General features: G+C 40.9%; 2 protein-coding genes across 2 annotated transcripts; both read left to right on the top strand.

Moving 5' to 3' along the window:
* Positions 1-5,382: 5,382 nt before the first annotated feature.
* LOC146976455 (extracellular calcium-sensing receptor-like) lies at positions 5,383-10,363 on the top strand. Its single transcript, XM_085796287.1, has 9 exons — positions 5,383-5,593; positions 5,874-6,168; positions 6,341-6,427; positions 7,187-7,456; positions 7,973-8,179; positions 8,283-8,558; positions 8,897-9,124; positions 9,206-9,329; positions 9,415-10,363. Exons 1-9 carry the CDS (start codon positions 5,484-5,486, stop codon positions 10,350-10,352), a joined length of 2,535 nt encoding a protein of 844 aa, XP_085652413.1. The 5' UTR covers positions 5,383-5,483; the 3' UTR covers positions 10,353-10,363.
* An 8,371-nt stretch (positions 10,364-18,734) lies between these two features.
* Positions 18,735-23,541, top strand: LOC146976454 (extracellular calcium-sensing receptor-like). The gene is made up of 9 exons (XM_085796291.1): positions 18,735-18,964; positions 19,231-19,525; positions 19,661-19,747; positions 19,964-20,233; positions 20,471-20,674; positions 20,937-21,212; positions 21,983-22,210; positions 22,300-22,423; positions 22,504-23,541. Exons 1-9 carry the CDS (start codon positions 18,735-18,737, stop codon positions 23,415-23,417), a joined length of 2,628 nt encoding a protein of 875 aa, XP_085652417.1. The 3' UTR covers positions 23,418-23,541.
* Positions 23,542-25,157: the final 1,616 nt, after the last annotated feature.

Genomic DNA, 25,157 nt, shown 5'->3' with positions numbered 1-25,157 from the left:
TGTTTCTGTATACTTTGGGTGAATAAAACCCCCCCTTTTTTTTAAAAGTTACTATCTGTTGTCCTCATTGCCGACTGACTTGGTCCCTCACAGATAACAACAGCCAGCATTGTCAATGAATCCTCCAAGAACTTGCCCAAAAAATGCTTGTCCAAGAGCCTGCGTATGTGATCGAGCAATGGGCAAAAATACTCAGCATGGCTAAGCACAGCCTTCAAGAACTCAGCACAGTAGGAAACACTGCAACCAACTGTGAGAAAGGTTTTGAAGTCCCTCACCTTCCCAGAGGCAATTAATGTCCACCAGAAGGACATTCAAAAGTACCTCACTGCATACTTACTGTAAAGAACACTGATATGCAGCATCTGTATTTGTTCCTCAGTTCTGCACAGGTTTTGATCTATTCTTAGGGAAGAACATCATAGTTGAGTTCACTTAGATTCAAGGTTTACAAAGAAGACAAGTGGCCCATACATGTGGCTGTGTGCTGGAGCTGTCAGCCCATTATGATAACTACCCAGACTTCAGCTCTGAAATGAACAAGGTGTTGGCCTCCATGTGTGGGTAATGGACATAATCTAACTCAGTCAAGACAGTATGTGTAGTATATAATCTATATACAACATAAAATATTAATTTCAGTGGCATCTGTCCATCTGTAAAACATCACACAGTGTTGAAATAGTTGAACAGGTTGCAGTAAAATGACAATACATGTCTTGTTATGTTCATTTGCTAAGCATAATACCATATGACATAATAGCATCACAGTAGTGAAGATCAACAATGGCAAACATTTTAATTTGACTTATGTTACTCTTCTTTGTAGTTTTGTTTCATGAGTCACCTGACAATACTTTTTTTTGTTAAGTCACTCCTAAAGGCGTTGGCGACATTCCCGCGCTGGCGGACAGGAAATAATGGTGCGTTCCAGGCAACCTGTAACTTGTGTTTTTCTGACCTGTGAAGTCGTAGAGTTCGATCTGGCATGAGTTCACAGGTCGGAAATTACGAGTGGCTGTTATAGTGCACCTTAACGGGTAACAGGTCGGAAAAACACGAGTTACGGGTTGCCTGGAACGCTAATGCTGCCTTCATGTGCTATGGTACAGATGGTATTTTCCACTTGTGAACTGATATTTACCAGTGTGTTGTGTTCATGTGCTTTTGTTGTTGTACAGAGAAAATAAAGATGGTGGACACACAGATTCAGACTTGTTACTTCGGTAAAACCATAGATATACGTGCGGCATCTACGTGTATATATCTATGGGGTAAAACAATCTTGGATTGCCAAGTTCATCTCTTACAGCAAGAAGATGAATTATCAAAACTCAAACGGGAAATATTAATATTCATGGAGATTTAGCACTGGCTATTTGCCTAGCTTTTTAAAAGCATTTTTTTTTACTGTACATGCACGCATACATAAAGTGAATAGCTGCTAAGTGTTTTCTAAAGGCTTGCCTTGCTTACCATTAACGAATCTTGCGATGCTCGCCACCATGTTGAAAAGGTCAAAGGTTATTCTCATCTCGGCAACTCGGGCATCAAAAAATTCTATGAGTTGCCCAGTGGAAAATACCACATGAGAGGGTGTTCATGTGCACTTTTCAAGTCGTCTTACCATAATTACCATAGCACATGAAGGCAGCATAAGTCGTGACTTGAAGCCGTATCTTACGGTTTCAAAAGCCTGCCTGGAACGCAGCATCGGTTTTACCTGATAACGAGAAGGGAGGCGGGAGGAGAGCGCTGCTGGAACCAACATGGAGGCGGACAACCCGAAGAAGCGACCAAGAGGTTCAGAAGTGGTTCCTACTAAAAAGAAAAAGCCTTCCAGTTCGGCAGAAGGTCTGTTGGAGAAGAGAGTGACAAACGGTAGCAGTGGGGAGGGGAGGGGCGGGTTACACCAATAGACTGTAAAAAGAAGGTTACACCGGGCCATACGCCGTATTGAGGTGCCGGCCGTATTGTTGAAATAACGCAGAAATCCTTTAGGGGGCGATAGAAGTTACGCACTATAGCTTTAAATTTAAAAGAGCCTACAGCTAGTCTATATGGCTAAATGTTCTCAGAAGAAACATATATTTTTTGTAGGTGGATAAATATATAATGGTGTACAGAAATGGCCGTTTGTCCTGTTTGTCACACCGAGTTGTTACGAGTTGACGCACGAGTTTACCCGAGTAAGGAATACGAATTTGATTGGTCGTTATCGAGCGGGCGGGATATTCAAAGCTTGGGGCGAGACTGAGCTCGGTGTGTGTGTCTCAAGCCTGGTTTATGCTTCTGCGTCGCGGCAACGGCGTAGCTATGGCGTCAACGCGGACCCCTATGCGGACCCTACGCCGTAGCCTGATGGGTCCATGGCACTGGTCCGACCTCCCATTAGTCCGACTACCCATTAGTTCGAACTCCCATTGGTCCGACAATCGGAGTAATGAGAGTTCGAACTAATGGGAGGTCGTCATTAGTTCGAACTGGACTAGTTATTAGTATTAGTCCAACTCTCCATTCTTACCGTTCACTATGCATTTATATAATTATTCATATAGGCTCCACCTGTCAATAAGACACAAGTGGAAGAAGAGGTGCAGTTTATTGTGTTTCACCAAGGAGCTGTCATTACGCATGACTTTTACGCACTGCTGCGCGCTCATTAGTGTCCGTAATTAAACCTTGACACTCATATCAAACCAAACTTACATTACAGACAGGTGGATTGGGTTCTCTCTCTCTCTCTCCCACTCCGAACAGACAGACGGACGCAATCAGAAAGGAAACGGAGGCTGCGCATTGATCCTTTTTTCCTTTCTGGGATCAAACGGATCATGTGCATAATTAACTGCAAAACAAGCACTTCATATTAATAACATATAACGCTCATTATGCTTCCAGCCTGTCTAGCCTCTACCTGGTGTTTTTACTAAACTTAACCAACTCCTTTCTTCATTGCCTGAATCTAACCAAAGCGAAATTTACTTTTTTTTCTCTCAGTCTGCTGTCAGCAGGAGCGGCGGCTGCAGCAGGCTCGCGCCCGTGAAGTGAGCTCAAGCCGGCCAGATTCAGCCACGCTCGAGCAGAGGGGGGGAGAGAAAAAAAAAGTGTATTTCTTTTACTCTGTACTCTGGGAGGGGGGGCTTAGATTATCAGTTTACACAGCATTTATGATGGTTGTGCGCGATCTGACATGGCTCCTTTCTGGGCCGCGTGTGTGATGTGTGTTTCTGTGTGTTTCTGAGAGAGAGAAAGCTGCATGCTCCTATCAATGGAAGAGCTTGTCAGAAAGTAGCGTAGACAGTTCGAATTAACGGGACCACCTACTGGTTAGACCTCCTATTGGTCCGACTTGTGGTTGATTTTGTTGGAGTAACGGGAGGTCGAACCAATGGGAGGTCGGACCAGTGGGCAGTTTCCCAGCCTTGGGTGTGCACCTCCAAAAATCCTGACTACGCGTTGGGTGACGCATCGCGGCGCGAACCTCGGGGACTGTGATTGGTCTGCTCAGAACGTCAGTGTGGTTCACTCGTTCAGCCTCGTCTGGTCGGACAGACCACCTCCGCAAACGTCTTTTTCGTCGCCTGACGTATGGGGACAGCTCTCCATTCCGACAACCCTCCACTTCGACACCCCGCTGTTCCGAAATACCCCCACTTCGAAACACCGCTACTCCGACACCCCCTCCTCCCCCCCGCAGCTGTCCAAGGTGCTGAACCGCGTGACGTTGTTTACATTCTGCTTTGTGGCTTGTCTGTGAAACGTGCGCTGCTCAGGGACTGGGCAGATCTGTCCCACTTGCTTTCTCCCCGACTCCGTTGTTGGAGATCTCCACACAGTAATAGAAATACACTTTTTATCTTTTTCTCCCCCCCTGCTCCGCTCGAGCACGGCTGAACCCGGCTTGAGCTCACACACGGGCGCGAGGCTGCTGCAGCCGCCGCTCGCACTGACAGCTGACTGAGGGAGATGCTTTGGTTAGGCTTAGGCAATGAAGAAAGGAGTTGGTTAAGTTTAGTAAAAAAGACCAGGTAGAGGCTTGACAGGCTAGAAGCATAATGAACGTTATATGTCATTAATATGAAGTATTTGCTTGTTTTGCAGTTAATTATGCACATGATCCGTTTGACCCCAAAAAGGAAAAAAGGATCAATGCGCACTGCGCACTGGGGGTTTCCCCCAATAGCCTTTTCGGAGTAGCGGGGTCTTTAGAAAAAATAGAAAACCCCGCTATTACGATGAATGGAAGTCTATTGTCGGAAAGGCGGGGTTTCGGAAAGGCGGGGTGTAACCCTGACGTATAATCCATGCGCCTGCGTTATCCAATGCGAAAGAGAAATACCACACTTTCATCTCGGATTTAATCAAAAATAGAATTTTGCACAAAGTTTGACCTACATCGTCTGATAGATGAGTTATTACACTAATTTTATGACCCAGAGTGGAATCAAATTCAATTTTCTTTTCTGTAGCCTACAGCTTTAACATGTAACCTATCATTAGATCTTTTGTGGTTACACCATTTGACATTTTCATAGCATCCAGTCTTACTTTTGCTGAAAAAAAAAAGGTTTAAATAAAACCAACATGAATACAAAATGTACATTCTAACAAATGCTTTTAAATATATATTTTTATTTATTTTTGTTTAGTAAACATTTTTTTTTATTTGTCAGGGAGTTCAACAGAGCAACGTAGGCTATATCCACAGATTTATTTATTTATAATTATTTCTTATTTATTCCAACTCTGCTGCTTCTCCTCGACAGCGAGCGCGCACACAGACACGTGTGTGTGAGTGTGAGTTACCATGATGTCTGTGGTTACTATGTTGCGGTGTGCCTCTGTCCCTTTAATTTTATTGTGATTCACAACAGATCTGCAGGACCCATGCATGCTCTTCACTTTGTAAACGAGCCAACACTTTCGACACATTACTGCACTTCGAGCAACACAAGTAACATATCATTTGCACTGTTTTATTTCTTGACGACAATGCCGCCGGTGGCCTGGCATCTCAACAACTGACCCACTGCTGCACTGGCACTGAACCCTCCACCTCCTTTACCAAGGAAGCAAACAAAAAACCTTTTGGGGTTACTGAACCGATCAATACAGAGATTAACTAAGCGAGCTGAATGGATTTTTGGAACGTAATTAGTATATTATGCGTAGGCCAACATATAATTCAGATGTTTTTAAGTTGAGTGGGGTTGTGCCCTGCCCCCATGGTGCATGCCCTGATTGGTCTTATGAAAAATTAATGACATGAACGGGGGTGACAGCCTTGCATATAAAATCAACAGGCCTAGAGGACTTCAAAGAGGTGTAAAGGGAGGAGGGAAGTTATGGGGGGATTTACTGACTTAAAATTGTTTTTGTGTATCTACCTTGTCTTATTATTTTTCTCTCTTTTTTCATGCTCTGTGTCTTCTGCTCTTCCCTCATCTTGTAAACTACGCAGACAGTTTCACCTTAATGAAATGCACAAGCCAGGTGAGGTGGTTCTGGGTGGGCTGTTCGAGGTCCACTACACCTCTGTCTTCCCTGAGTGGACATTTACTTCAGAGCCACAACAGCCCAACTGCAAAGGGTAAGTCTCAAGTATGTGCAACAGATAATAGCATGTGCCAGTTATCCCTTTTCATATTATTCAGGGTGAGGAATACATTTTGAGTAAGTATAAGTAATGTAACATTATGTTATACTGTAATAATTCATAAAATAAATATAAAAATACTAAAACAGAGCTGTATAAATTATGTAGAAAATAACATCTGATGCATGCAATATTGATCCATTTGTGTATAGGCTATGTTTCTCACAGTGGTACTATATGTTTTCTTAATTTAAATTAATATTTTGTGTTTTAGCTTTGACACTCTGGGGTTCAGGCATGCCATCACCATGGCCTTTGCTATTGACGAGATCAACAACAACTCCAATCTGCTACCTAATGTGACTCTGGGATACAGTCTTTATGATAACTGTGGTGCACTTATTATTGGATTCAGTGGTGCCCTAGCACTGGCTAGTGGTCAAGAGGAGCAGTTTCTTCTTCAGGACAACTGTTTAGGGACCCCACCAGTTGTGGGCATTGTGGGTGATCACTATTCAACATTCTCAATCGCCATGTCTAATGTGCTAGGTTTATACAAAATACCCATTGTAAGTTTACCATTTCCTATCTTTACATTTTTTGGATTCCTGATGTATGGTATTTAATTGATTTCATCTTGATATAAGTGATATGATTTGGTAGGCTAATATGAAAATATTTTGACTGACTGGGTCTGACTAAGATGAAATGAGTGATGTGTGTTCTGTATTGTCTTTATAGGTGAGTTATTTTGCCACATGTTCCTGCTTGAGCAATCGGCAAAGATTTCCATCCTTCTTTAGAACAATTCCAAGTGATGCCTTTCAGGTGAAACTCGATTGCAAAATGAAGAACTTCCAGATATTTTTTTCAAAATTTGTTTCATAAACAGCTCAGCATATATCATGAAAAATACCCATAATAGAACTCCAAATGAGTCAATTTAACTTTCTGAAACCTATATGAGTACTGCAGTTCATACAAATTGCAATGAGAAAGTCATTGTATGAACATTGTTTGAATTTGTATTAATTTACTAACCTATATTTCAACAGGGATATACATCACCAAGTAATTCATCGTTTGATTTTAAAACTTCTTTATATTGTTTGACCAATAATATTAGGATTTATGCAAAAAAAAATGTCCATGTTCAGAAGATTTCCAAAATACTTTGGGCTTTGCTCTGGTAAAACAAGTTAAAACAATGCAAATTAGCAATGGGATGTAACAAACTTACTGAAGTTTTACTTTTAAAATGTCTAACGGTGACATATGTTGCATCAAGAAAGACATCCTCAAATGTGGTTCTCAACCTGACTGCTCCCTTCAATTGTCCATGTCATATGTCAACAGATGATATTCCAGGTGAGCCAGACTGCTTAAAGTCAAACATGTTATGGAAATGCAAAATCAGACCTAAACTAATTGAACAGTTCATAGGAAAAAAATGCAGAAGGAAGGGAAATTGTCCTGAGAATCTATGTTCAGGTTTTAATTTATTAATCCAGTTCAGTATAGCCTGTTTTTTGTACAGTTATCTGTAATCTGTCTTTAAATTGTTTCTCTTTGACATATCCACCATAGGTGCGTGCTATGATTCAAATTCTAAAACACTTTGGCTGGACTTGGGTTGGTCTGCTGGTCAGTGATGATGATTATGGACTCCACGTTGCCCAGTCCTTGCAGTCTGACCTGGCTGAGTATGGTGGAGGCTGTCTGGCCTACCTAGAGGTGCTGCCCTGGGACAGTGACCCAACTGAACTCAAAAGGATTGTACATTTGATAAAGACATCGACAGCTCGTGTGGTGATCGTATTTGCGCATGAGATCCACATGATTCAACTCATGGAAGAGGTTTGAATTCAAAATTGTTGTACTTTAGAGATGTTTATTTTAAGATGAAATATCCCAAGCTTCAGATTCAGGTGAAATTGTCCCCTGTATAGAGTGCATCAGACATTTCAACCTCTCAAAAATGTTGTTTCCTCAAGTATTTATATAATTTTGTGGGATTTTATTAGTCTACAAACATGAAAGGGCCAATCTAACCTGAAAGTATTCCAATAATTATGCTACAAACATAAGGTGCAAGATGTAATCCTCACTGTTTTGTATTTTGACGGAGCTCGAACCACCCTTGATGCATGAAATAAATCGTGCTGCTTCTTTTACTAACATGCAATATTTAGAAGCCATCTTAAATTGAATGTGTTCCACTTACTATTTCATAACTTTCTCAACATCCTAACATTAGTGCTTCGATAAGTGAAAAAAGTTAGACAGTGAAATCATTGAGGACCATAATTTCCAGAAGAGACGCCGTGCCTCTTTGACAGAAGTCTGAATTATGCATTTTACATAATGTAATAGGTGTTGCAGCAGGATGTGACAGGCCGGCAGTGGATGGCCAGTGAAGCTTGGTCATCAGCTACTGTGCTGCAGACCCCTCGCCTCATGCCGTACCTGGGCGGAACACTGGGCATTTCCATCCGTCGAGGAGAAATATCGGGACTCAGGGAATTTCTGCTTCAAATACGTCCTGAGCAAAATTATAACAACAGCTATGGAAATAGTATGGTAAGTGTTTACTTAAAAATGAATTATTTAATGGATAACTATTTGTTATAAATATGCAACTTACTAGAATGTCCGTTAATTTGGGGCTTTTAATATATTTTAGGTAAGTCGATTTTGGGAGTACACATTTCAGTGTAAATTTGCACCAGCTCCATTAGACTGGGTAGAAGCTGGAGGAGCATTATGCACTGGACAGGAAGATCTAAAGAGTGTTGAGACTGAGTTCTTGGATCTTTCTAACCTCAGGGGAGAGTACAATGTGTATAAGGCTGTGTACGCCCTGGCATATGCCCTTGATAACATACTGCAGTGTGAACCAGGGAGAGGGCCTTTCAGTGGGAACAGCTGTGCTACTTTGCAAACATTGGAGCCCTGGCAGGTGAGAGATCAATTTACATACCATCTGTTCATGTTTTGAAAATGGCTAATAGACCATGAGGTATAGTTTTGTCAGTATATAACATGAATAAAAACAAATGACACAGATCCTAGTCTAGCTATTAATTTAATTATTTTCAGATGAATTAGATTCAATACTGATATAGCAGGATATTGATGACCTATTTATCATCTTAAAACAGTTGAATAAAACATTTTGGATTGCAGGTTGTCACAGTAAAACATAAAACTTTTAATTATAAATGTTTATCCTTTGTTTTTCACACTTAATACCTATTTTCTAAATACAATACTGTTTGTTCTATCATCCATTTGTAGCTTGTACATTACTTGCAAAATGTGAACTTTACAACATCATTTGGTGATGAAGTATCATTCGATGAGAACGGTGATGCCTTACCAATATATGACGTCATGAACTGGCAGTGGCTCCCTGGTGGAAGAATTAAAGTTCAAAATGTGGGAGAGGTTAAGAAATCAGCCTTCAAGGGTGAAGAGCTCAGAGTTCATGAGGATAAAATCTACTGGAACTTTGAATCCAAAGAGGTTAATATAGCTTTTTGAGACACCTTGCTTTTTATAAACTGTAGATTTTAACTATATTTGATCGTATTTTACCCCCTATAGCCTCCTCGGTCAGTGTGCAGTGAGAGCTGTCCTCCAGGTACTCGCATGGCCAGAAAGAAGGGGGAACCTGAATGTTGTTTTGACTGCATCCCTTGTTCTGACGGAAAGATCAGCAATAAGACTGGTTGGTGTTATATATATATTTTTAAAGTGCTTTATTTTAAGTAGAGCTACAGGAAGTATGTATTTCACCATCTTCTATATTTTAGACTCCATGAAGTGCACCAGTTGTCCAGAGGATTTCTGGTCCAGTCCCCAGCGTGACCACTGTGTTCCTAAGAAAACAGAGTTCCTCTCCTACCATGAGCCTCTGGGGATCTGTTTGACAACAACTTCATTGTTGGGCACATTGATCTGTTCTATCATCCTGGGCATCTTCATCTATCATCGCAGCACACCCATGGTGCGTGCCAACAATTCTGAACTCAGTTTCCTGCTCTTGGTCTCACTTAAACTATGTTTCCTATGTTCACTGCTGTTCATTGGTAGACCCAGACTGTGGACATGTCAGCTGAGACATGCAGCTTTTGGAATCAGCTTTGTTCTTTGTGTCTCGTGCATCCTGGTTAAAACTATGGTGGTTCTGGCTGTGTTCAAGGCCTCCAAGCCAGGAGGTGGAGCCAGTCTGAAGTGGTTTGGTGCTGTGCAGCAGCGAGGGACAGTTTTTGCTCTTACTTGCATTCAGGCAGTTATCTGTACTGCCTGGCTTGTCTCTTCCTCAACAGCTCTGCATAAAAACACACAATACCACAAAGACAAGATAGTTTATGAGTGTGTATTTGGGTCCACAATTGGTTTTGCAGTCTTACTTGGTTACATCGGCTTCCTGGCTGTCCTCAGCTTCCTGTTAGCATTTCTGGCAAGGAATCTTCCAGACAACTTCAATGAGGCCAAATTCATCACTTTCAGCATGTTGATCTTTTGTGCTGTGTGGGTGGCCTTTGTCCCTGCTTACGTCAACTCTCCAGGCAAATATGCAGATGCAGTGGAGGTATTTGCCATCCTGGCCTCCAGTTTTGGCCTCTTGGTGGCGCTGTTTGGACCCAAATGTTACATAATTCTTTTGAAACCAGAAAAAAATACAAAGAAAGCTATCATGGGGCGTGAAAAATCTGTGACAAAACTAGCTTCAATAAAGAGGTGTTAATAAAGCATGAATTTTAATAATTGCGCATTTTATTGTTGTATCATTGCTATGTTTCTCTCGATGGTTAAACATTTTAATAATTTACCCAAAAATGAATTGGTAGTAATGGGGAATATATAATCCTTATACTATACTTGCATTATATTTGTCTTAATAAGTATGCATCTTTCCATCCCTCACTAATACAATATAAATTTGCCTAACAAAGTTACTGATACTCAGAACGGACTATATTCACCAGATATTACAAACTGCAGTGGGAGTCATAGCAGTAACTCTTTATACATTTCAATTGGCAGCATCAGTGAGACTTATTTTTTACAACAAAAATACAAAATAAAGTACAGTTTTGATTAGGATGCAGCTAACAGACGACTCATGCTTTGACATAAAAATCACTGACAGAGTGCCTTGCCTCTAATCAACACATAAACCCAATAGGAAAACCTGTCTTTTTTTCTTTTCTTTTCTTTTTTTTAAACAATGCTGCTTTCACAATCTATTAATAATTCCAGATTGCTGAGTACCTGTTTGTGGTGAATTACAGTATCAAAAGTAGTGCTGTAGTGGTGTTCAGGCAAGTGAGTGTTTGTCAATGAGACTTTTAATGGGCTTTATGCACAACTCCAGTACTTCCTGAACTTAAACAAGCTCCTTTATTTCCTGTCTTACATTATTGGACAAACTGATTAATTCAGGTGTGTCTGACTAGTCACAATGGTCAGACACACCTGGATTAATCAGTTTGTCCAATAATGTAAGACAGGAAATAAAGGAGCTGGTTTAAGTTCAGGAAGTAGTGGAGTTGTGCATAAAGCCTATTGCTGTCGTTTTGGGCACAGGGACAAAGTTAGGTAGCTTCGACACTATCCAGTTGTACAGAGAGTCTAAAGGACTGTCGGATGCTCTATACAGCAAAGTCGTACTTACTCAGCAATAATATAACTCACATGAACTGCACCTATACTACATGATTTTGAGGCCATTTTGAAATAGCTGATAACGGATGGAAGTCGACAACAAAAGCCTCAGAGGGAACTTGGCAGTTGATCAAAATGGCAAACTTCCTGTTGGGTTGAGGTTATGATGCCAAGAGACTTTTTTGTACATCTGCGTATGATAACTCATATGAAATAATAACAACAGTCTCAGTACAGATCAGTGGGCACTGCTGCCGGTGTGTTTTTAAAATTAGCGGGTTTGATTCTCGTGTCGGATATTGCGCTCGCGTCTCTTCCAGTAATGATGCTCTGGTTGACGTCATGTTTTAGTATCACCTCTGCTCACTTGGAACTCAGGCTGAGGCGTTACCAAAAAAGTAGCTACCAGGTACCAGGTACTAGGAGCTAGTGAAAAAGCAAAAAAGACCGAGTTGAGCCGTGACAAGTCTAGCCAAGTGGCGGCAGGGCCATGAGTCGATGCTCGAGCCCTAATTATCAAGTATTCACTACAGTGCTTTTTTTTGTTTTTTTTAAGTTACTTTAACATAAAAAAAGGGCGAAGCCCGGGCACTACTGTTATTGTGTGGATTTTTTCTTCCATAATATTATTAGTGTGAATGCTGGAAGCATTCACACTATTGTTATTCGGTTCGGCCATTTTCTGCCTTTCTTCGTCATGTAACTAGTCCTTCATACTTTGTGCTATTTCAACAATTCAAATATCAAAATGTTCAGCCTTTTCGGGACAGGTGTGCTATGTCTTTTCTCTTTTCAACTATTCATACTTTTTGCAATATTCAACTATTTCTGATTTTTTTTCCCCCATAGAGAATGCATTGGAACAGTCTTGAAACTCTTCAAATCTTCTTACTTCTTTCAGCCTTTAAAGTGTCCACATACTTTCAGCTAGAGACTTCATTCAAATTCTGAGCTGTAGACAAACTTTTTAAGTATTCCTCTATGACTCAGCTTATTGATATCTTCAACAGTTTCTGATATTTGGCCGCTTTAAAATCATTAAGTTTTTTGACAAAATCCAGCTTTATAATGGGTGTGTGTTGCGTCTAACGAGCAGGGCTTAGAGTGAGTGACATCATCGCTAGAGTGAGAGGGATCGAAAAAACATTCAGGATTTTTTCTGGATAAATTGCCAGCACGGCCACAAATTAAACTCTAGACACATGATTTCCTCACTGGTTTGTAGCCACACTTGTCGTGTCTCATTTGATGTGTTCAAAACAGCAGACAGACTTACAGAATTGTCTCTATGAGCCTAATTGTGCAGCTAGACCCGCTCCAGTGGCTCATCCATTTCAATATAAAAGTAGGAGCTGATTTTTTTAGAAAAACGGAAATGCCCCCCTTTTCTACCTTGCGACCCTGAGAAAAGTTTTTGCCCTAAAAACATTTAATGCACATCAATGTGCTCAGGAAGGTCTCCTTGCCCCAGTAGTCATGGCCACATTCTCATAAGAGGTACGGTTCTCTTTTTCTGGGCTGTTCTCGGAAGCTGCACAGAGCACAAATCTCTCTGCTCTGCTCTGCTCTGTGTGCAGTGGCCAGCTGTTGGGGCCAGCTCGTTATCAAATTCTATAATAGAACAGTGCAGGTGCAGCCTGGCCGCTCGTTAAAATAGCCTGTTTGGTTTTTGGTCATTTTCTCCAAAACCACCGGCCCGATTTCAACCAAACCTTCTGCGTTGGACTCCCCTCGGACCCCCAGATGATATATCCGAGTTTGGAGAAATTTGAAGAAATTTTAATTTTTGGTCAAAAAAAAAAGAAGTAAGCCGCGCGCGCCTGTCATCTTTTTAAAATCGCCTGTTTGGTTTTTGGTCATTTTCTCCAAAACCACCGGCCCGATTTCAACCAAACCTTCTGCGTTGGACTCCCCTCGGACCCCCAGATGATATATCCGAGTTTGGAGAAATTTTTATTTTTGGTCAAAAAAAAAAAACGTAAGCCGCGCGCCTGTCGTCTTTTTAAAATCGCCTGTTTGGTTTTTGGTCATTTTCTCCAAAACCACCGGCCCGATTTCAACCAAACCTTCTGCGTTGGACTCCCCTCGGACCCCCAGATGATATATCAGATTTTGTAGAAATTTGAAGAAATTTTAATTTTTGGTCAAAAAAAAAAAAACGTAAGCCGCGCGCTTGTCGTCTTTTTAAAATCGCCTGTTTGGTTTTTTGGTCATTTTCTCCAAAACCACCGGACCGATTTCAACCAAACCTTCTGCGTTGGACTCCCCTCGGATCCCCAGATGATATATCCGAGTTTGGAGAAATTTGAAGAAATTTTAATTTTTGGTCAAAAAAAAAAAACGTAAGCCGCGCGCCTGTCGTCTTTTTAAAATCGCCTGTTTGGTTTTTGGTCATTTTCTCCAAAACCACCGGCCGATTTCAACCAAACCTTCTGCGTTGGACTCCCCTCGGACCCCCAGATGATATATCCGAGTTTGGAGAAATTTGAAGAAATTTTAATTTTTGGTCAAAAAAAAAAAACGTAAGCCGCGCGCCTGTCGTCTTTTTAAAATCGCCTGTTTGGTTTTTGGTCTTTTTCTCCAAAACCACCGGCCAGATTTCAACCAAACCTTCTGCGTTGGACTCCCCTCGGACCCCCAGTCCCCAGATGATGTATCCGAGTTTGGAGAAATTTGAAGAAATTTTAATTTTTGGTCAAAAAAAAAAAACGTAAGCCGCGCGCCTGTCATCTTTTTAAAATCGCCTGTTTGGTTTTTGGTCATTTTCTCCAAAACCACCGGCCCGATTTCAACCAAACCTTCTGCGTTGGACTCCCCTCGGACCCCCAGATGATATATCCGAGTTTGGAGAATTTTTAATTTTTGGTCAAAAAAAAAAAAACGTAAGCCGCGCGCCTGTCGTCTTTTTAAAATCGCCTGTTTGGTTTTTGGTCATTTTCTCCAAAACCACCGGCCCGATTTCAACCAAACCTTCTGCGTTGGACTCCCCTCGGACCCCCAGATGATATATCCGAGTTTGGAGAAATTTGAAGAAATTTTAAGTTTTGGTCAAAAAAAAAAAAACGTAAGCCGCGCGCCTGTCGTCTTTTTAAAATCGCCTGTTTGGTTTTTGGTCATTTTCTCCAAAACCACCGGCCCGATTTCAACCAAACCTTCTGCGTTGGACTCCCCTCGGACCCCCAGATGATATATCCGAGTTTGGAGAAATTTGAAGAAGTTTTAATTTTTGGCCTGTCGTCTTTTTAAGATGTTTTTAAACACAGCCCCACACACACACACGATAAACCAGACTGACAGCGGATGTCCACGCACAAACACAGGCATCACACTCACACAGACAGACACACACAGACACTCACACACAGTCACACATGCACACATACACAAACAAACACAATACTGTTCCACACAGTAAAATGTAAGCAGTTAGTTGAGTCGCCATGGTAACTTCTGAGGGCAGGCTGCCAATCAATCAGATCATTAGGGAGAGAGGAGTTCTGTGGCTTTCTGCACATGTACACGCAGACAGAGAGACCGTCAGACACACACACACACACACAGGTTTTCAGCTCACATTCATCAACCTCTCAATTATTTTATACTTTTGATGTAAACATCTCCAACAATTTATATTTTTCTCATGAATTTAAGTTCAGACGTTTAGTCTTTCCAACTCTATTAATAGTAGTACAATTACTGGTGGAGCCTGGGACATAGGACGCATCTTTTAACATCTATCTATCATTCTATCTATCTATCTATCTATCTATCTATCTATCTATCTATCTATCTATCTATCTATCTATCTATCTATCTATCTATCTATCTATCTATCTATCTATAAACCCTTTGTCTCTTTTTTTCTCTCTTTTTCTTTCTTTCTTTTACTCCTTCATTTGTATTTTACATAACTTCTTTCTATCTTTCCCTCCCTATCCATCCATCCATCTACCTCTTTCTATCTATCATCCCCCTCTCTCTTTTTCTTCTTTCTTTCTTTCTTTCTTTCTTTCTTTCTTTCACCCCATTTCTTTTTACTTCTTTGTTTCTTTCTGTTTTTCTTTCTACTCCTTTTCTCTTTCTATGTTTCTACCCCATTTCTTTATTTCTTTCTACTGCTCTCTGTATATCTCTCTCTTTCATTTATCCACCCCAATATCTTTCCTTCTTTCTTACTACTCCTCTGTTTCTTTCATTCATTCTCTATTCTCTTTATGTTCTATTATTTTGTTTTTCTCACCTTTTTCTTTCTCTATCTACCCTTCTCTCTGTGTCTTCTTTCTTTCTGTCCTTTTGTTCTTTCTTTCTTTCTCCATCTACCCTTCCCATTTTCTTTCTTTCCTTCTGTCCTTTTCTTCTTTCTTTCTTTCTTTCTTCAGCTCATTCAGCATTGTTTCAACAATTTCTTCAGCTCATTCAGAATTGCTTTCAGCATTCACACCATTTCCATTCTTGGAAATGTTTTTTCTAGTTAGGGCCACGGGCAATCGCACCCTGCACCCTGCACCCTGCAGCTATTTCATAGCTGTTGGGACCAGTGCCCGGGCAAAGAGTTGCAGGACAAATTATATATCAAAACGTGCGTCCTGATCGGGATCGGTGTGCTATTACTTTTCTCAACAGTGTACGAATTTTTTGCGACGTAAGTCGCGAAAAACTGCGCAAAATTTTGCATTGAAGTTAATGGGACGGGTGGGAAAAAAAGAGCGAAAAAGACCAATCATTGGAGTTTAACAAACATCTACTGCTCAGGCATACTTTCACCTAGAGACTCCATTTAAACTTTAAACAGTAGACACAAGTCTTGTGTATTGTCGTATTACTCCATGTTTTGATAGGTCATATAGTTTTTGATCAATCCCTGATCAATGACCATGATCATTTTTGGAGAAATTCTGAGATTATAATGGGTGTGTATTGCACGGAATGTTCGTGTCAGAGTGGGTGACATCATCGGTTAGAGTGGGAGAGATGCCAGAAAAACTCCAGATTTTTTCTCTATCCAAACTCCAAACGGCCACAATTTACACTCTACACACATAATTTCGGCCATGGTTGTAGACAAGCTCATCCTTGATCTCTTAATCTGCTCAAAATATCAGAGAGACTTACAGAATTTAAACTCTGAGCCTCTAAGTGCGGCCACGTCTGTCTCTGCTCCTCATTGAGTCCAATACAAATATTTTCTGAGAGAAGCAGAACGGCCTGATGTTTTAAAACTGCCAGCGTCGCCAAAATATTTACTGTAGAAACACCAAATCGTACCGAAATTTTCAGTAAGTCCTTAGAGCAACGTTGATCTGTGTTTTGTTCTGATAGGAGTTACCGTTTTCTCACCCTAAGCCTAAATGTGAGACCGGTGCAGAGGCAGAAAATGGCTCTTTTTCTCCACGTTTCTGTCTGTCTCAGCCTGCGGGGGCCCCTATCGCCGTGGTAACCTCTTTGATCCTCAGGCCAGAGCTCGTTAACTTCATAAACAATCCACCTGGCGCTCGTTTAAATGTTTATAAACAGAGACACAGCTAAATCAGACTGACACAGGATGCAGCTACTAACTAACTATGTGTCAAGTCAGTCACACACACACACACAGACTCTAGAGCCAGCTTCATGTGATTACAGTCACACACACACACACACACAAACACACACACACCTTCATGTGATTAAAACACAGTTAACGTGCAACAGAATTTAAACTTAAACCATGATTTAATCTGGTTTTAAAGTTAAACCTTGTTGGTGTCAAATGCGTCAAATGCCTCTTGTGGGAGCAGCTGATAGAGTCCCCCCCAGCTGAAAGCAGCCCACCCCACCAGCCAGAGGGTCCAGGACCATAGGGACTGCAGTGGAGGAAGGCTGCCTTAACACCCTGCACAATGGCACCCAGTACACAGAAGTTAGACAGGACCAGTCAGCCCATCACCTGGTCCGTTCAACAAATCAGTTTATGCTACTGTGATTTATGTAGCCTAGTTAAATACTACAGTAATCATCATAGTGTATTGGCAGGAAAGACCATTTAAATCTGTATCAAATATCGATTAATGAATTAATCGATAATTTGCATGTTGGTCTTGGTCAAGTACCACCTTGAAAAAAAAAACAATTTTTTGTTGCTTAAGCTATTCAGTCATTCAATGGTATACTAAAATCCATGTGAAAAAAATGCTTCTCACTGTTCTCAGGTCAAATATTTATATGCGATTAAAATGCAATTAATTGCAATTAATTAATTACAAAGCCTCTAATTAATTAGATTAATTGTTTTAATTGAGTCCTGGCCCTATTACACAAGATAAACACACACACACACACACACACACACACACACACACACACACAGGTAACCTAATGTGGTTACAGCTCCTCCATATCAGTGCTTATAGAAAGATGATCATGTGTCTGTCTGATCAGCTCTGTCTTGACCTTAAGATCGTGGGTTTGATTCCCATGTTGACAGAGATGGCACAACCGGCAGTAGCCCCGTGGCCCATTCAAGAGGAAATTTTCTAGTTTATAACTGCTGTATTTATAGAAGTGCCACTTTACAGGACTGTAAATCTACACTGTCTGGAAATAAATGAAGAAAATGAAGTACTTTTAGTTGTTAAGATTTATTGAACATATAAAACATATAAACATATTTCTTTTTGGAACAAGCTGCTCTTCCTCCTCGATCAGATCTAGCCTACTCGACTACCTCAGCTGCCGCAGCAGCCGCTTCAACTTTTGAATGTTTCCGCGATATACATTTAGTTGTGGCGGCACGCTGCTCCTTAATTATCGCTGCCGCTATTTCATAATGGGGTCGGAGCAGAGGCACAGTAATAATACCGCCACTTTGTAAACTCCTTCAAGTGCCTCGATCCACTGGACGGCGCTCTGTTTATCAATAAAGAAAGTCAACGTGGTGGTTATTTCAGCCCATAAATTTAACACCACATGTCAGTTTCTGTTTATAATATACTCTCTTCACGCTGGTCTGTTGACAATGTCACATGATGGTGGCGACCGACGCTGCAAGTTTTTTCCAACATTTCAGCAAGGTGTTTTCTTATTGTTCTGGGGTGTGTGTGTGTCCTTCAGTTCCTCTTCAGTGGGGATGGGGTCTTTATAAAAAACACCAAATATACCGACATGGGCAAAATGACGTTGGTTATTGTCGTAAATTTCAGTATTGGTAAATCTTCGGTTTATTGCCCAGGCCTATTTGTTAGTACAACATAAAATTTCTATTCCACTCTGCTTGTTTTTTATGGCAAACAGTTTGCATACTTTTTCTCATCCTTTTTCTCATCTCAAAACAAGGGCGTTTCCAGCCCTGCCCCTACATCATTTTCTGCCCTGATGGGTGGTTTAAAAGATTAAACAATAGCCTACTGCAAGTCAATAAAATGGGGTGACATAGTGATGACACTTAATGACTGGTCTCAGAAACGTCTGAAACCAAAGGAAAGCCATGATGACATTTTTAGACACCTACTTGCTGATGTTGATATATTCCTACTCCTTCTCTGCTTTGTCCTCCCCTGTATATTCCTCTTCTTGTCACTTACAGGGACAGTTTCATCTAAATGGGATGCACAAGGCTGGAGATGTGGTTCTAGGAGGCCTGTTTGAAATGAACTTCTTTTCTACCTATCCTGAACTGTCTTACACCTCAGAGCCAGAGCAGCCTACCTGCCATGGGTGAGTCTGTTCGGGGACACTCCAAACACTTGATACTTTATGACTAAATGGCAAAAAAAAAAAAAAATACAATGTGTAGATATGGTGTTTTGACTACATTCTCTCTTTTTGCCCAGTTATCTATTTTAAATTTTAATTAGTTTTTACTGTTGCAAAGTCAGTAGTTGTACAACATGTGTTTATTTATAGCTACTGCTTCTTTATTATGTTGTGTTTTTCCAGAAAAATGGCGGTGGAGTCCTAAACAATGATATTCTATGTGTTAGTTTTGATGTTCTAGGATTCAAACAGGCCCAGACCATGCTTTTTGCTATTGATGAGATCAACAGAAACCCCGAGCTGCTACCTAATTTGACTCTGGGATACAGTGTGTATGACAATTGCAACAAACTAGGAATTGGGTTCCGTGCAGCATTGTCATTAGTCAGTGGTCAAGAGGACAGAGTTACACTATATGAGACCTGTGAAGGAACCCCTCCTGTCCTCGGGATTGTCGGTGAAGATTCTTCTACACGTTCTATTGCAATATCTACAGTCTTAGGCTTGTACAGAGTGCCTACGGTAAGTTTTTCTGCCTTACAATCTATTCTGAAAATTAAAGTCAATTGTAAACATGAAGCAGTCAAGATTTAAAAAGAAAAGCTGAAAAGTGAAGGCACTGAACAGGTTTGGATGTATAGTTTGTGTTTTTTGCAGGTGAGTTATTTTGCCACATGTTCCTGCCTGAGTGACCGTCAAAAGTTTCCATCCTTTTTTAGGACGATCCCAAGTGATGCTTTCCAGGTAAAGATAGAAAAGAAGTTAAAATATCTAACAGAAAAATTGGTGTCAGAATTATGATTTTACTATATTGTTCATCATCAGTAACATTGTTGTCTCACTGATGGAGTCAGTGGGTATAAAAACACTAAAAGGCCATACTTAAACATGCTCTCAAACCTGTGTTGCCAGTGAAACCTTATTCTAGCCTGTGCACTAACCCCCTCTGTGTATTTTTAGGTGCGTGCTATGATTCAGATTCTGAAACACTTTGGCTGGACTTGGGCAGGTCTGCTAATTAGTGATAATGATTATGGAGTCCACGCTGCCCGATCTTTCCAATCCGACCTGGGTCCCTCTGGTGGAGGATGTCTGGCTTACTTAGAGGTTTTGCCCACAAGCGATAATCCATCTGAACTAAGGAGGATTGTGGATGTGATGAGGAAATCTACAGCTCGTGTGGTCATTGTCTTTGCCCATGAGGGTCACATTATTAACCTTGTGGAAGAGGTTGGGTTTGAAATTCAGCTTGATTATTGCAAAATGTACATTTTTTCAATCATGTGCAATAATATTTGACCTAAACAAAATAATAATTGGAAAAGTCACGCAGACTTGTTTTTCAGTTATAATAATATCACTTTCCTCAGACTCTGTGGACAATACATTGCACCCGTGAATGACACGAGCTGTGAAAAATAGGTATTGTGGTATGAATTTACATATTTGATATAATGCATTGTACAGGTGGTGAGACAGAATGTTACTGGCCTGCAGTGGATGGCCAGTGAAGCCTGGTCATCATCTGCTATGCTCCAGACTCCTCGCCTCATGCCGTACCTGGGTGGAACACTGGGTATTGCCATCCGTCGAGGAGAAATATCAGGACTCAGGGAATTCCTGCTACGAACACGTCCTGACCTACATCACCTCAACTATGGAAATGACATGGTGAAAGTGTAACCTTGAAATCCAATTAGGTCTTTAATAACAGTAAGAAGCAATTATAGAGAATTATGCTAGAGTCATTGTTTATAGAAGTGAAAAAAAAGCATGCACATCCAGGTGGGGGGGGGGTGCTGGACCAAAAACCATAAAATGAAGATGAAAAAAGTCTTCAACCCCAAAAAGAGCTCCAATGCAAAAATTGATTTATTTACATGATGTTTCGAGTAATTGTTTATAACACAATTTTTAATTTGATTTGTTTCAGGTAAATCAGTTTTGGGAATACACTTTTCAGTGTAGATTTGCACCACCTCCAGTAGGCTGGACGGAAGCTGGAGGAGCATTATGCACTGGACAGGAAGATCTAGAGAGTGTGGCGACTGAGTTCTTGGACATTTTAAATCTCAGGCCAGAGTACAATGTGTATAAGGCTGTGTATGCCCTGGCATATGCTCTTGATGACATGCTGCAGTGTGAGCCAGGGAGAGGGCCTTTCAGTGGCAACAGCTGTGCTAATTTGCAAAGACTGGAGCCCTGGCAGGTGAGATATCAGATGACATTCCACCTCTTTATTTGACCAAATTCTATGCTTATTTTTTTTGCATCGTAGAACATAATAAGATTATCACTGGTGAAATGCTAGATACAGCTGAAGTTATTTTTTCCTAATGGTGGTTGATAGTAGTGGCTATAGTATCAGGTCAGAGAATACTTTAACCCTCCTCCAGTGTTTGTTGCTCGCCCATTATTTCAGTGTTCATGGTCAAATTTCACCAGTCTGATCTGTTCTGTGCTGTGTAAGAATTTCTAAGACCAGTAGATGACATGAGTAACTGCAATGAATGTAGAAAAAACAGACACCGAAAATATATTCCTAAATTAACAACCAAATAAATTCAAAACAGGGACCAAATGCTCTGAATATCAACTTGAACAGTTCTGTGTGTGTGTGTTTATATTTATCCATGAGTGGCATTGTATGATCAGATTCGAGTGTGCCTTGCAAACATAGGCAAGAAAATTCAATGAAAGTACTGATAAACAATTTTGTATTTTCAAATGCCTAGTATGGAGGATACCATGAGGTCTTCAGGCAATCTGATTAAAAACACAATATTTATGATTATTTTATGTTTAAACAGTCAGATTTGACCTGGACACTGGAGGAGGGTTAAACAAAATGCTTTGGTATAAATTTGAAAAACGTCATGTTCAGAGGTGGAATATTTAGTTTAACTATGAATCTGAGATCACGCTGTGTTTGCAGCAGTCAATAACAGTTTTTCCTCATTTTCCTCATTGGTGTCACAGCTTGTATATTACTTGGAAAAGGTCAACTTCACCACACCATTCGGTGATCAAGTATCATTTGATGAGAATGGTGATGTTTTACCAATCTATGACATCATGAACTGGCTCTGGCTCCCTGACGGAAGAACTGAAATTAAGACTGTGGGAGAGGTTAAAAAATCAGCCTTCAAAGGTGAAGTGCTCACACTTGATGAGGAAAAAATCTTCTGGAACTTTGAATCCAAACAGGTTACCTCTAACTTTTCTGACTATTATTTTTTGGATCATTGGTAATGCTATATAGCAGGAATAACATTTATGAATTTTTCTTCCCACAGCCTCCTCAGTCAGTGTGCAGTGAGAGCTGTCCTCCAGGTACCCGCATGGCCAGAAAGAAGGGGGAACCTGAGTGCTGTTTTGACTGCATCCCATGTTCTGAGGGAAAGATCAGTAATAAGACTAGTGAGTATTCATTTTTTTACATTCCTGTTTGGAAACACATAATCAACACATATCTCATCTCTTTTGATATTTTCCATTAGACTCCATGGAGTGCACTATTTGTCCTGAGGATTTCTGGTCCAGTCCCCAGCGTGACCATTGTGTTCCTAAAACAGTAGACTTCCTCTCCTACCATGAGCCTCTGGGAATCTGCTTGACAGCCACCTCATTGCTGGGCACATTGATCTGTGCTGTCGTCCTGGTCATTTTTATCTATCATCGTAAAACACCTATAGTTCGTGCCAACAATTCTGAACTCAGTTTCCAGCTGTTGTTCTCACTTAAACTATGTTTCCTTTGTTCACTACTGTTTATTGGCCACCCCCGACTGTGGACATGTCAGCTGAGACATGCAGCATTTGGTATCAGCTTTGTTCTTTGTGTCTCATGTATCCTGGTAAAAACCATGGTGGTTCTGGCGGTGTTCAAGGCCTCCAAACCAGGAGGAGAGGCCAGACTTAAGTGGTTTGGTGCTGTTCAGCAAAGAGGGACAGTTCTGATTCTTACTTCTGTTCAAGCCACGATCTGTACTGCCTGGCTTGTCTCTGCCTCACCAGTTCCTCATAAAAACACCCAATACCACAATGACAAGATAGTTTATGAGTGTGTGGTTGGCTCCACAATTGGCTTTGGAGTGTTACTTGGTTATATTGGTTTACTGGCTATACTTAGCTTCTTGTTAGCATTCCTGGCAAGGAATCTTCCAGACAACTTCAATGAGGCCAAATTCATCACTTTTAGCATGTTGATCTTTTGTGCTGTGTGGGTGGCCTTTGTCCCTGCTTACGTCAGCTCTCCAGGAAAATATGCAGATGCAGTGGAGGTATTTGCCATCCTGGCCTCCAGTTTTGGCCTCTTGGTGGCGCTGTTTGGTCCCAAATGTTACATAATCCTGCTGAGACCAGAGAGAAACACCAAGAAAGCTATCATGGGTCGAGGCACCACAAAGTCATAAAATCAGGTTGTATGTCCAGAGAGGATCTCTGACATGACCCAAAGGAGTGCACTGGAGATATGCTTTCATAAAGTGTTAAAAATAACTCCAATAGTAAAATAAATAACTGCAACTTTCACAATGTGTCAATGCTGCTCTAGTAGTTTGGTTCATGAAAAAAATAGACTTTAAGGAACAATCATGGTTTGGTTTAAAATTAATATTTCCTTATGTTAAAGGACCTCATCATGCCCAATATTTTATATTGTTGACCCAATTATCCATCATCATGTCCTCCCAAGGTTGACTTTGTGTATGAGTAGAGCAGACCAGAAAGAAACACAAATACCCCTTTCCCACTGGCCAAAAAACCTGTTTAAACCCGCTAACAATCGGCTTTTGGTGGCAGTGGGAAAGGCGCACCGACCCGCATCAAACGACTTGGCAAGCGACGCGGGTCAAAATCGCCTTCAATTGGCTCGGCTCTGATCAGCTTGCTGTGGCAACGCCAGACCAGGGTCAACCCGCTAATTTACATGATGATGTTGAGCGTTATGTGACGCCACGTCATAACATCGCGCCAGTCGCCTCTCATAACACATACCAAAACAAAGCTCTGCTCACATTCGAGACTGGGATTCGATCAACATGTCGCAGCACTGGCAAGACAGGGAAGCGCTCGGAAATTGTTCATCGTCTGCTGCCTTTCGACCGTTTTGAGGACGGACAAAAGTGCAAAACAAGAAAGAACACTGACCACCGCCTGACTCGCTTCCATGTTGCTCTCCATTGTTTACTTCCCTGAATTCTGTCGCACTTATGATATCATCAACGCGATCCCAGCATGATGACGTCACCAGAAGGGCAGCAGTGGAAGTGGAGGCCACGCAGCTTGCCAGCGGGGGGGTCAGACCCGGCTCATTTTGGTCAATGGGAAAGGAGCCAAATGCCGAATGTTAGCGAGTCGGCCCGCGTTTAAAAAACCTGCGTCGACCCGCTAATTTTAGCTTGCTTTAATAGAATAAAATGTTAAAACTCAGTCCTTAAAACAAATAAATAAATAACCCTGTCATGTTGTGGCATGTTGTCCACTTATATTTAGGAACAAAAATGACCTACTGAAGATTAAGTTTAATATGTTACACAAATATGGGAATAAGTTATTTTGCAGTTGTTTCAATGCTGTGAAAAATAAACAAGAGTACCGGTACATATTTGTAGTGTCTATTTTACAATATTTCCAACTTACACAGTACACACAGACACAAGTTGGATGAACAAATTGCCAACTCAGCCAACCAACAAAACAAACAGAAACTGGGTAGAGAACATGTAAGTGAAGTAATAATAACTTGGACTCAACTATAAAGAACTCATACATCTGTGAATTGTATTCTACATGGTTTCCATCAGTATGGTGACCAGTGTTGCCATCACCCTGCTTACCTACAGTACAGTAAAGTGCCTAAACTTGATAAGTGCTTCAACAGACAGCATTTTCAGGCAAACTTTGTAGCATGGTATATGAAAGTTCCCTGAATTACAAAAATATACTTAAAGACCAAAACAAATCCAGTAAAGTGGCCCAGAATCTTAAATTGAAATGTATAATCCAAAAGTCAGGATCCAACATGGGAGTTCAAGGAAACACTAGGGAACATAGAAGGGACAAAAACATACAAACTCAAAAAGATAACAGGGAGCACTGAGACTACATTCACACGAGGGATGAGTTAACAAGACACATGTGTAACAGACTTG

Source organism: Trachurus japonicus, chromosome 13 (assembly GCF_045865225.1).
Source record: "Trachurus japonicus isolate A0001 chromosome 13, Traja_1.0".
NCBI classification, from domain to species: domain Eukaryota; kingdom Metazoa; phylum Chordata; class Actinopteri; order Carangiformes; family Carangidae; genus Trachurus; species Trachurus japonicus.
The sequence above is the reverse complement of the archived record's forward strand: the minus strand, read 5'-3'. Positions and strand labels throughout refer to the sequence as shown.

Coding starts and splice junctions, on each gene's coding strand:
- LOC146976455 (XM_085796287.1), top strand. CDS start 5,484: ATGCACAAGCCAGGTGAGGTGGTTCTGGGTGGGCTGTTCGAGGTCCAC. Junction 6,169..6,340: donor GTTTATACAAAATACCCATT/GTAAGTTTACCA, acceptor TTGTCTTTATAG/GTGAGTTATTTTGCCACATG. Junction 7,457..7,972: donor TGATTCAACTCATGGAAGAG/GTTTGAATTCAA, acceptor ATAATGTAATAG/GTGTTGCAGCAGGATGTGAC.
- LOC146976454 (XM_085796291.1), top strand. CDS start 18,735: ATGATGACATTTTTAGACACCTACTTGCTGATGTTGATATATTCCTAC. Junction 18,965..19,230: donor GAGCAGCCTACCTGCCATGG/GTGAGTCTGTTC, acceptor TCTATGTGTTAG/TTTTGATGTTCTAGGATTCA. Junction 20,234..20,470: donor TTATTAACCTTGTGGAAGAG/GTTGGGTTTGAA, acceptor TGCATTGTACAG/GTGGTGAGACAGAATGTTAC.